The sequence below is a fragment of the Leguminivora glycinivorella genome, chromosome 4 (genome assembly GCF_023078275.1).
Source record: "Leguminivora glycinivorella isolate SPB_JAAS2020 chromosome 4, LegGlyc_1.1, whole genome shotgun sequence".
In the NCBI taxonomy this organism is placed as follows: domain Eukaryota; kingdom Metazoa; phylum Arthropoda; class Insecta; order Lepidoptera; family Tortricidae; genus Leguminivora; species Leguminivora glycinivorella.
This window is the reverse complement of record NC_062974.1, coordinates 4951248-4963852: the sequence shown is the minus strand read 5'-3', so window position 1 is coordinate 4963852 and position 12605 is coordinate 4951248. Positions and strand designations below refer to the sequence as shown.

The 12605-nt window shown below is 37.8% G+C and overlaps 1 protein-coding gene across 2 annotated transcripts in view; it reads right to left on the bottom strand.

Annotated features, from left to right (window-relative positions):
• The window catches only part of LOC125225808 (neuroglian), a 63195-nt gene that overhangs the window by 37424 nt on the left and 13166 nt on the right, over window positions 1-12605 (bottom strand). For both annotated transcript variants that reach the window (XR_007177024.1, XM_048129662.1), the window contains exons 4-5: window positions 9200-9829; window positions 8767-8957 (exon numbers count right to left, since the gene is read on the bottom strand). Coding sequence is in view for 1 of the 2 variants with exons in the window: in XM_048129662.1 (XP_047985619.1) it covers window positions 8767-8957; window positions 9200-9829 (821 nt within the window). In the remaining variant the exon portion in view is untranslated. The remainder of the gene's footprint in view (window positions 1-8766; window positions 8958-9199; window positions 9830-12605) is intronic.

Sequence of the window (12605 nt, the reverse complement as noted above, 5' to 3'; positions counted from 1 at the left end):
GTTGATGGTACTGATGTCATTTATTTTCATTAACAATATCTTTAGTAACATTAACATTTTACTCTGTTAAATTAATGATATATACTCGTTACGTAAGTCAGTGTTACTGAATTAAAGTTCATAATACGTCTAATTTAAACTTTCTCGTGTCTATCAAGCAGGGAGTGAAGTAGCTATAGTACGATAACCTTGTGATTCAGGGCAAAATGATGTCAAACACGGAAAGGGCACGTTTCAGACTACTATTCAAATATTTGTTCAGGGGAGGACTAAATAGCATCAAACGAATTAATATGATAAATTGTGAATGAGGGACAATTAATTATATTACTAAAATCTGTCTTTCTAATGCCTGAGTGATATTATTATTTTGTATTTAAATTAATGTTTTGTTGTAACTTGTATTTATATTTTTAACATGTGTTGTTTGACATTAAAGTACCTAACACGTAAGATGTTAAGCCTAAAATAAGCTTGCTTCGCCAACCGTACCGCTCGACGAATTGTAGGATAAAGATAGGAGTAGGAGACATACGATATTCAGCTTCCACAACTAGTAACCGTCTCTTGGCAACCGAAATATCAGGTTCTGTCCATTCCCTCCCTCAATTCGATATTCATATAAACGCCTCGTTATTTCGCAATGCCATCGATAGTGTCCTGCTACATTTCCATATTGCTATTTTGGAGACAGTAACGGCGACCGTGAAATGGGATGGTTATTGGGGGTCGGCGCCGGCGGAAGGGCGTTTACGGAAAAACTGATAAGGGGATACCTGGGCGTCTAGTCAAGAGCAAAGTTGTTGAGCAAATCGCAGTTGTCTCTCTCTATCATTCTTCCGTGTTGTTGCACAGACAGTTACATTAAAAAAAAAAAAAAAAAAAAAACATTCAGTCGAATTGAGAACCTCCTCCTTTTTTGAAGTCGGTTAATAAATAAATAAAAAGCCATTTATTCATCTTTTTTTTTTTTACATGTCTTGTGTTCTTGTCTGTTCTTCTTCTGATGAACCCCTCATTGGGTGAAGGCCTCCTCCATCTCTTTCTAGGTGTCCCTATCTAGGGCTAGCGTCATCCACTGTTTCCCTGCTGCCTGGGTTACATCGTCAGCCCATCGTCTGTTTGGGCGACCTTCGCGCCGCTCTCCTGGTGGACCTTTCCATTTTGTTACCTCAATGGTCCATCTTCGGTCAGAGTAGCGCGATAAGTGCCCAGCCCAACGCCATTTCAGTGATAGAGCGTGTGTGAGAGCGTCTACTACTTTTGTCCTCTGTCTGATTTTAGTGCTGTTAATTTTCTGTATTTTCCTGATCTTTAATATACTTCTTTCCATCGCTCTTTGGGTTCTTATAATTCTCATTTTTATTGATTTTGTGTAGGTCCATGTTTGGCAGCCGTATAGCAGACATGGCAGAAGGCAGGTGTCCATAACTACTTTCTTCATATGGAGGCTGTATTTGCCCTTTAGCACCTCTTTTAGTGACCAGAATCTTTTCCAAGTTATGCTTGCTCTCCTTTTCACTTCTTCCTCGTTGCTTGTTTTGTCGAATGACACTTGTTTCCCTAGATAAGTGTAATTGTCTACATAGTCTATATTTCTGTCCCCACAGTTACTTTACTTTGCCTCAAATCATTAACTATTGTACTCTTGGCTACAGGTCCTGGGGTCTTATTCCGATTCTTTCAAGCTACGAACTTTTTACGAACGAGTAAGAACTTCATCTGACTACGTTTAATTCTTACGATGTCAGAGGTCCTAATTCCACTGGTTTGTTTGAAAGTTCGTCTAGCTTGAGCTTAAGCAGTAAGAGCTTATGGTGTGCATGGTATAGAGGGGTACATAAGGTGTATATCGTATTTGTCTGAGCCACGTACTAGATTACTTACGTGAGACTACGTCCGGGGTGAGACGATCGTATTGCGGTATTGATTTGTTTGAAATGACGTTTGTTTACCGAGACCGTTGAGGTAGAAATAGATTGAGGATACCTCTTTGATCTTCTGCCAAGAATTTAATTTTTCATTATTGATTGGGATACCAATTATGTATACGCAGAAAAGTTTGGTTGGGTGTCAAGTAATTTTTACGCTTTGTTAGGTGAAAAATTATTTATAGTTCGGATTTTCGCCCGAACTGAATATCGCACTACCAAAAAGTTATCCAGTTTTCGTGTTGACCGGAACAAACTACTAACTCTAGGTACATGACTTAGCTTTACAAACTAGAGGTTGCAAGAAGTTAGTGCAAAATATGTAATTTAAACGTTTCACGCATCCACTCAATAATAGCTCACTCATTATTATTATTGGGAAGCCCTATTTGCCAAAAAAAACATTTATAAATGTATAAAAAAACGGTGAAAAATAATGAGCAACGAAACGTTGATCATTAATAAGCCCTAGGATTTACGAGTGGAATATAGGGCAAGTATGCGCCGGGCCGAGCTCAACGATGTTGGCAGAGCAGTTACTGGCGCGTGACGCGGCATCTACCGGACGACGCGAGGGATCTAACGAATTAAGAGCTTTCCATTCATCTCGGCCCGGCCTTTATAATTATTTACTGAGAAAATGCCTATAGTGAAGCGCTGGTGGCCTAGCGGTAAGAGCGTGCGACTTTCGATCCGGAGGTCGCGGGTTCGAACCCGGCTCGTACCAATGAGTTTTTCTGAACTTATGTGCGAAATATCATTTGATATTTTCCAGTCGCTTTTCGGTGAAGGAAAACATCGTGAGGAAACCGGACTAATTCCTATAAGGCCTAGTTACCCTTCAGGTTGGAAGGTCAGATGGCAGTCGCTTTCGTAAAAACTAGTGCCTACGCCAAATCTTGGGATTAGTTGTCAAAGCGGACCCCAGGCTCCCATGAGCCGTGGCAAATGCCGGGATAACGCAAGGACAATGATGATAATGCCTATAGTGTACTATGGCAGATATTTATCGATTATAACATAACATTTTTATTGAATATTGTGATTATAATAGTTTTTTAAGGGGCCCATTGAGTATCCGTCCAATGGACGATAATGGCCTGTCAAGTTATTTGCGACAAGTTTTGGTAAATGACAGGCCGATTTCTACCAGCACACTGATAGTCAGTGGGTCATTTTCAGGATTATATTCATCAGTAAGACGAAGAGTGTTTTAGGGAGTAGAAAATGTTAGGTACCTTAAAATATAAATATCTAGTCAAGGGAAAACAGGTTATCGAAAAGCAAACAGTCATTTAGATATGTGAAAAAACTTAGAAGAAAAATAAAAACTGTCCCAAGCCTAAATTTTTTGGTAATTTTCTGATCAAATTATCGCTTGGGATTTATGCATAACATCTTTCTCTTCCAAGCCTATCCAGCAATCATCACTTTGCTTATTGTCGGTCTACTGATCTGCAAGTCCTTTAAGTTCAGATACTTATAACTGATATAATCCAGTTTGTTTACTATCCGTGAGAACAGACGCGTGGAGTGTAAAGACGGGGTGTTGTCCCTTCCTAAAACGAGCAGTTTGCGTGCGTGACGCACACACAACGCATTGCTCGCGTGACACGGCTAATACGTTTGATTCAAAGCTATACCTACTTCTAATATGATTGAGATAAATTCGGGGTTCCAGAAGTAATAGGAATTGAATGTCATACAGTTGCTATCCCATAACATAAATTTTACTAGTCAGATTTGGCAAGTTCTTGTTTCAGTTTTATCTCCTTCAGTATCATAAAATTTTAGTGCAGATAATTTAAATTTTAAATCACAAAGCCATTTCTTTGGCTTGCAACGCAGGAACGTTTTATTGCAAAACTTTCGTAACAATACCTTTGTCACAAAATTATGCATTAAATTATCAAACTATCGACATACAACTATAATGAACACAACATAAAATTATGATGGACTCTGTCAAATATAGGATGTGGACAATTACATATAACGGAAATGATTCGGAAGTCACGTCTAACCTGGTGACACAGATAGTGGCAAGGTTAGAGGGACTGCAGGAGCGGTGACATGTAATATAGCGAATGTTGAGATCAATACTACACTCTGGATGATGATCCAATCGTTTCATATTTAAAGATGCATGTATATCATGACGTGAATACTAATATTATTACCATGAATAATAAATTATTACAGTAGTAGTAAAATTTAATCATTATTATTAATACTTATCAAATTTTACTACGACTAAAAAATCGAATGTTACGTCGTCTAAGTAGTGTTTTTCAAAACACGATTTGTTCAAAGGAGGGTGGTTTAAGTTTATGTTAAATAAGGGCGATTCTATAACAAAAGATCCTATCGCACTCTCTAGAAAGGTCCTTATTGCATTTTTATGATATAGGTAGGAGAAAAACGAGAACGAATTGTCTGAAGGCAATCGACTACCGCCGCCCATGATCGCCTGATAAAAATAACCATAATATTTGACACAATCTAACAAATGAATTTATTCCCAACCCGTGATAATCAAAATAAAACACTAATTAAAAAGTTATAAGAACTCCTAGAATCGTATTTCTGTAATGGTTTGCAGTCACAACACACCAGTTGTAGCATTAATGTAATAATGTAATTGATAATTTGATATCATGCAAGGGAAGCCATTACAGTGAATTTAAGACTGGGACTGGCACGCTTCGACATTCGATACGGGCACTTATTTAGCGAGGGGAAACTGGAAAACAAGAGTCCTGGGTGTTGCGTTTCATTTGCCTTTAATCTAATCTAATATGTATAATAAATAAATTTAATTGTCAATGAATTGTACAGTCGGTAGCAGAAATAAATAAACGTGCCAGGTTGTTTTGTTTCAGTATCTTGCTTGCTACTTATTTCTTTTGCTGACGGTATACATCGCCTTAAGTTTGGTCGTGTATTAGTTTTTCAATCCGCTCACAATATTTGTGTGATGAGCACAGATATTTGTTCCTGAGTCATGGATGTTTTTCTATGTACGACTATATAAGTATGTATATCGTCGCTTAGCACCCATAGTACAAGCTTTGCTTAGTTTGGGGCTAAGTTGATCTGTGTAAGGTGTCCTCCAATATTTATTTATATTATAGAATAAAAATAACTTTAGTGTTAGATAGTAAGAACCTAATACGCGATGTGTTTAAATACTTCCTTTAGGCCCACTTGCACAAACCACTTAACTCAGGGTTGGTGGGCTGTCATCTGTCAAATTCGATATAAAATGATTAACCCTCCATTTTCGTTGGTGCAAGTGGCCCTTACAAGCTAAAAGCTCTTGATAGAGTGATTATATAGTTGAAACAAGTCATAAAGATCGTAAGTAAACATAAGATTACGCGATCGTGTTTATTTATACAAGCGTTCGTCACTACCTATTTGTGCGGTTATATCTTAAAATACAGATAACCTCATGACAGTATTTTTAAACCGAGAAGTTAAACAAACTTTCTTGAGAGTTTGATCTAATTTAGTTTAACTAAAAAGAACGTCTTGCCAGTAATTTTAAATCGAGATAAACGACTTATCGTGGCACGGAACCCTAAAAGACACGTGACGTTAAAGCTGTCCTGTATTAGGAAGGGTCACCCATTGCCAATTTGGGTGTCAGTTGCCTATGCGGAGCGCGTAAAACGTCTTCCTTATTGAGATTGCAAACACGCTGACTTTGAGCCTGTGGCTTGAATTACTTCAGGACACCGGCAGGCCGTTTCGTAGCTATATTTGATTGTAAATCAAGTTTATACGAAAGTGGCGAAAGACGTTTTAGACACTTTGATTGTAATTTATGGTTCACCAGATTTGTGCATTGTTTTTCTGTTTAATACTTGAGTGTAAAATACTTAAAAATATCAAAATATCATGTTGAGTGCGATGTAAATTACGATTAAACTTTCTTGAAAGCCCAACTGAAGTCGAGAGGTCCACTTTCAAGCACGATAACAGTAAAAGTTTACTGTTTCTTATCAGTTAGAAAGATTGCGAATGCCTGTTTAACAAAACTCTTGTCTCGACTTTAAGTTCGACACCTAAAGACTGTATCGTTAAATATGGAGACAACTTTGAGTAGCCGTATTTATTTGCTAATATATTTTTTTCTTATAACAAGACATGGGCTTAATAAGGCACATAATAAGGTACGCATTTTGTCCTAGAAACTCGACGTAAAGCATGTGGTTTAGACAGCATTGACTTAATCCTCCCGAGTACCAATTACGATTTCGGACAAATGCTACTAGAAAATTCACAAAGTGCGTACAAGACGACACAATTGCGAAAAAAAATTGTACAGTGCGAACCTCAACGGCACATGATCCACAAAGCAGAATATCTAGACATAGTCTAGCCACTGTTATTTAAAAAAAATAAAGTTCCTGATCTGTGTATGGCGGCCATTTAGAGAATGTGGCATGGTGCTTACGCTAACTCCGACTTTGATGTCGAATTTAATTATCATACACTGTTTATATCGATCTGGTTTAGGCACTGTTCAAACACCATGAATGTCTATTAGACATTGGCCTATGCCTAATTTTTTTTATCTATTTCTCTTATCCTGCTTGTATCAAAAATTTACGGCAAACCGGAACGTTGCTCAAAAATGCGTTTTTTTAAATTATATAAATTCACCGCATTTATTCTGCAAGTACCCAATTGAACAACCATGAAGAGGACTCTTAAAAAATATATTTTGGCAGCATATTAACCTTTGTTTGTCGAAATCGTACAAAAAGTCTTTGAGATATTCTCAAATTAAGCCAGATTAGGGGTTGTCCGAAATGTATTTGCTAGACCTTAATGAAAGTACCATAAAGTCCCTAAAATAAAAAAAATATCAGACCTTCTTATATCAAATAGTACTTACCAATACCTTCAGATCATACTCTCGGACCATAATAATACAAAATTATGCACATGTCAACATTTAGACGAGGTTGGTTGTGTCCCTATAATTAACGATACAGTCCTTAACCTTACAGGAAGCCACACTAGTACCTGATATACTGCTCATTTACTTAGCATGCATAGAGAAGAATGTCCACAGTCGTCATGTCTCTCAGCCATAAGGATCCGAGGAAGAAGTGGCTCAAAATTTAAAGTTATTGCTTGTTGCAAAGCAGACGGCGAAGTTATGAATAGAACTCGCTGTGTTTTTTTTTCTTTTTTAGTCGAGACGGGCTAGACGCCAAGTTGTGAAATTCGGACACAAATTGTTTTAGGCGACGGTACGTGCCTGAGGGCCTGCACTTCAGTTGAAGTGTCGATTGTTACCGTTGCTCGTTCTATGAAAGAAATCTACCTTTCCAGGAAAAAGTGCTGATAAAGCAATTTTTGTGGGGAACATTAGTTTGACGAGAGTTTTTCCCTGCCACCATGATTCAAAAAGACTGATAAATCTGTGATTTGAGAAATTGATAACATATTTTTTTTCTCTATGAAATTCTCAGCATTTAAACAAAGAAGATTTAAAATAGGAACTTTGTATACTGACTATAATTACGATACCAGTACATTTGACACACGCCTTTTAATGTCCTAAAGTGGTGTTGTACAAATTAATATAGTCGGTCAGGCCGTGACCCAATTCAAGTTCAGGGAGTGGACTGAAATGCGAATGAAGTATCTATTCCAATATTTCATAGCCGTATTTTTAACCCCCGACGCAAAAACGACGGGGTGTTATATTCTAAGTTTAACGTGTCTGTCTGTCTGTTTGTCTGTCTGTCTGTGGTGTGTCTCCCTGTGGCATCGTAGCTCCCGAACGGATGAACCGATTTAGATTGTTTTTTTTTTGTTTGAAATCTGAGGGAGTGTTCTTAGTCATGTTTCATGAAAATCTGTCCACGGGGTTTTTTCAAAATTTTAATTATATTTTACCACATACCTATAATCGTAATTGACATGAAAACATTATGATTTAAATTTCTATTGTAATTGTATTTATTTACAATCACAAAATGTATCTTTTGCGTAGCCACTATGCCGGTGAAGACATATCACCAACATTAACAATAGAACACAGAGCTTATCGGCCAAATATCATTTGTAATTAATAAATTGTGAATTGATAATACTAGACGCAAGCTTTTTTTCAGAGTATGAATAATGACTGACGATAATTTAGGCATACTTTTATCGACCGAAGTAATAGTCAGTAATTATCATCAAACAATGTAACGCGGCGTGTTGAAATAGATAAATGACCCTATGAGTCAGGTTCGATGTGTAATAGCTATTTATTAGGGTCACTCTATAAATATTGTTCATGTTTTTATCTCTTTTCACTGATGTCATACATACAACAAGCTTTGTGTAATATAATGAATGTATGTGTCATTTTTATCGAGAGACCAGCTTTTTATTTATTTATTTTTAACATGTTGATAAAATTGCTTTGCCTTTCTTGAAACTTTCTACACCTAGTCACATAAAGTTAACCAATTTAACCATCTTCTTTGACGAATAACCCTCAGTCGTAAGGGAATTAAGTAGGTAAGATAAGATCTCTTTTCTTGTAGGTCAAATAATTAAGTTTTAAGTCGCAGGGATGTCAGATCAAAACGTCATCTTAGAAAAGATATAGGACATATCATATGCGACAGTCCCGCCAGTCACGTTCTATAGTTCAGGACGAGTTGATCAGGCGAATGGCATCCAACTTACCAGTGCGAATTCGCAGCTCCTACGCTTATTTGACAAGTGCCATAATTTCCCGATATCCCGATGGTTGGGTCTGGGTGTTCTGTCCTCATCCAAATTAACTAAGAGTTGAAGGATAAGTCATCGAAATTACCTTTGATGTTGAGGTTGACGGAGTGTGACTGCGCGGAGCCGACGCCATTGCTGACTTCACAGGTGTATGTTCCCTTATCGCCGTTGGTAACTGGGTTGATCACCAGCGTCTTGCCGTAGTTGTCTTGCGTAACACGACTCGATGATAGGATGTTCTGTCCGTCTTTCTTCCACACTATTTGAGGGAGCGGCCTGGAAACATCAAATCAGTTAGACTTCTGCTACAGTAGCAATGCCAATAACATGCTACTTTTATATAGTGCAAGAAACTCTACTGGGTAAATAAGTAAATATAAGCTACGATATGATAACCATTGTTATTTAGTAAATGAAGAGCATTAAATTCTTTACGCATTAAATAATAAAGAAGTTTAATCTCCTTTCTACTAGAATACCATAGTTGAGCTTAACACTAAAAAGCAGGTAAAACTTACGTTCCGCCATATATACAGTAGATTTCCGCCTTTTTCCCTCTCAGCGCTACTTCGTTTCTCCTCGTAGTGTATTGCTCCTCAGGCGGGTACTTGTTCTGCGTCGGCGATATGCCACCAGTCTGCTTCACTTTCAAAAACACCTTGTTGCCGAGCTTATACTCGTTCCTGAACAAGGACTTGGCTGCGCAAGTGTAAGCTAGGTTAGTATCTTCGCTGGCATCGTAGCGCGTTACATTCGAGAACCAGAGGTTGCCCTCGGGGTCGAGAGTCATTCGGGAGTTGTTGATGGTTTTCAGCTGACCCTGGTCGCCTTGCAACATCCAGTAGACGTTGGGTTTGGGCCAGCCGTCGGGCGGGTGGCAGGTCAGTTTGAACGGGCGACCTTCTTGAGCGGTGAGCAGTTTCTGTGCACCGTCGCCGGTGTCTTTGAACGAGTTGAGCTCGGCTTTCCGTACGAAGACCGAGTTGGATGTGGCCGTGCCCCATTCGTTGTAGGCGAAGCACTGGTACTGGCCCATGTCCTCGTCTTTGGGCTTGCTGACGACTAGAGAGCCCCGGCCGGGCTGTTGCGACATGCGGTCGGCGTAACTGGCATATTCGAAGGGTTTGCCGTTCTTCACCCATCTGTACCTGTTGAAGAAGAAATGTTTTGTTTAACAAAAATCTCTACGTAGTTATAAGGTGGGAGTCGAGAATGGGACGTCAGATGCCTCACTAAATAGTTAGGCACACTAAGAATAGATGCTGTACCGCATTCACCAATTAGCTGGCCAGCTCCGAGGGTGTGTTATGTTATGAGTGAGCACTGCAAGTGCAATTTGCAACATTGATGTTTATAGATGTTAAATTGGAGCTAGTTTCACGTTCCTGTGGACTGTAGTGACGAGACACATTATATAAGAACCGCGTCACGGTGGGTCTAGTTAATAACATTCAGGTATTTTATTGCCCTTGCACTTGAGTCTGTTCAACGTACGTTGCCTAGGCTGCAAGTAGTATGTATATAAACATTCTTTAGTAAATAATGTAAATATACTATGTGAGCTTGACATACACTGCTCAAATAAAAACACTGAACTTTAGAAAGTATTACACCCACCTACACATGTCTCATTTTTTATGGACTACACGTGTTTCGTTCTTTTGTAATTGCTTACCAACACTATTGATCTACATGTACAGGTACTTTAGCTATTTATACATATACCTTTGATAAGCTTTTTTTTCGGACTTACTTGTCCATGCTCACTACCTATCCAACCTAAAAACCTATGAATACCTAAGAATACTTGTGCATTTATCATATCTTAGGCACGTGCTCACAACGCATAATTTTCTAGTTTGTAGTCGAGGTAGCAAGCACTCGGAAATATCACTGATATTTGTCATTGAGGTTACCCTTTGGAACACAAATACAAAGCGGCGCATTTTATGAGATTTTAAATGACAGTTGAGGCCTTCTAGTCCCAGCAGCAGCGTAAGTGTCTAATTTATGATCAATGGCTCGGTGGGCGACCAGGGCGACCACGACCTTCGCTAGGGAGCGTCTTAATATGAGCATCAGGTGAGGGCAGTGTAGCTCACTTTGCCAGGACATATGAATACGACTATTTCCTCGCTAACATATTTTTGGTGCCCGGAAGAATAAGATAAAGTTTATTCCCTTCGTTTCTTAAGATAATACAGAACGCATAATTAAGTTGTTGTATTAGCGGCAACGGAAAAATATGAGTTCATAAGCCTTTAATTGGATTAAACGCAAAAAACAGAAGATAAAAAAAAAACAAGAAACAGGTTATCAACAAACATAAGAGATTTAGGTTAACACCAGAATAGCATCGTTAAAATATAACCCCAGGTTATTTGCCTAGACTTTAAAGATAAAAGTTAATTAAACCCCTACACAAATATAGCGTTACTTTTAATATTAAGATTTTACGAGTTAGGTACAATAACCTAGCTTTATAAAATGTATATTTAACTAAACCTTCTCTGTCAAATTATCTAAAGCGAATAACTTGAGCTTTTATATTCTATTCGTTTTTCGAAGGTATAATTAAGTAGATAAGTCTAATAAACTCTGATCTGCTAGTTGGACGGCAACGGCATATCAGTTGTTGGAAGTGGGAGAGAGATAGTAACCTCAAGGATTGCAGACCAAGAAGTAGTTCCGCATATATAACATGGATTAAAAGCGTGCCAAGTTTAGTGACTAGTTTATTATCCTTAAAACCAATCTCATATCCGACGTTGCATGAAAACTCACGCTGGAATGACGATGGCACAGATCCAAGCTGCAAGTTTAGTCCAATGGGAGCACAGGACTAAAGTCCTTATTCCTGATTGACCTACAAATACAGTGCGAGTGAATAGGTCTTGCTATAAATATACGCAGGGGCTATGTTATATGGGTCCTGATTCGTGAATAGACAACATTTATAGTGCAAATGTGGTCTAACGGGAATAGTTTTAGGTTTATTTGCCTATAGGTACAAGCTGAAGCCTTAATAACATCTACAACAATGTAGACATTATTATGTAAAATCTATTTTCCTCATAAAAATTAACTATTTGTGGTAGATGTGGTTTTACAACCCTACACAATAAGTAAATTAGCGATGTTATAATTTAGCGATAGGTATTAGATTATAAATGTGACTCAAAACTTCTGATACACCGTTCGAGTTGTGCGCACAAAAGAAATTGGTCAACTTTGACGTTTTGTTTAGCGTTTCCGCGAAAATATCAAGTAGGTACAGCTAGTACAAAATTATCGTAGTTTTATACTCGTTGTAGTACTCTCGTAACGTATCGTACTCTTATGTATCATTGAATCAGACGAGATAAAAAACGCATATTTATGGTAATCAATACAGCTTTTATTGCTGCCGACTTGCTGACATATCAACATTATCAACATGCAAACGGAAGGGAAGCTCGAGTGACATCATTTAGACCTAGTCCGTGTGAGATCAGACTGCATAAGTTGACTCATGAACGAAATCATCAACAAAAGTCAAAATAATTATTATTTATAGATACGGTTCACAATCATCTTTAAAAGCCAACCTGCCAAACATATAACCAAGTATATAACATATATATACCTGTATTTATATTAATACGTCTCTAAAACAATAACAATAAGGCCGTGTATATGGAATGTTGGTTTGTAAGATGTTTGAAAACTCAATTGTAACTCATTTGAACTCTTAGGTATATCTGAAATTGAGTAATATATTTTTAGCTTTAGGGACTTTACAATACGTAATTAATCAACGCTTGTGGTTAAATATGCCTATATTTTCTATTGTTATATTGTGTGTCACAAAACGGGGTTTATATCAACAAACATTGGAATAAATTAAATTAAAACGCTATTTAATATCTATTGTGGTTATACTTT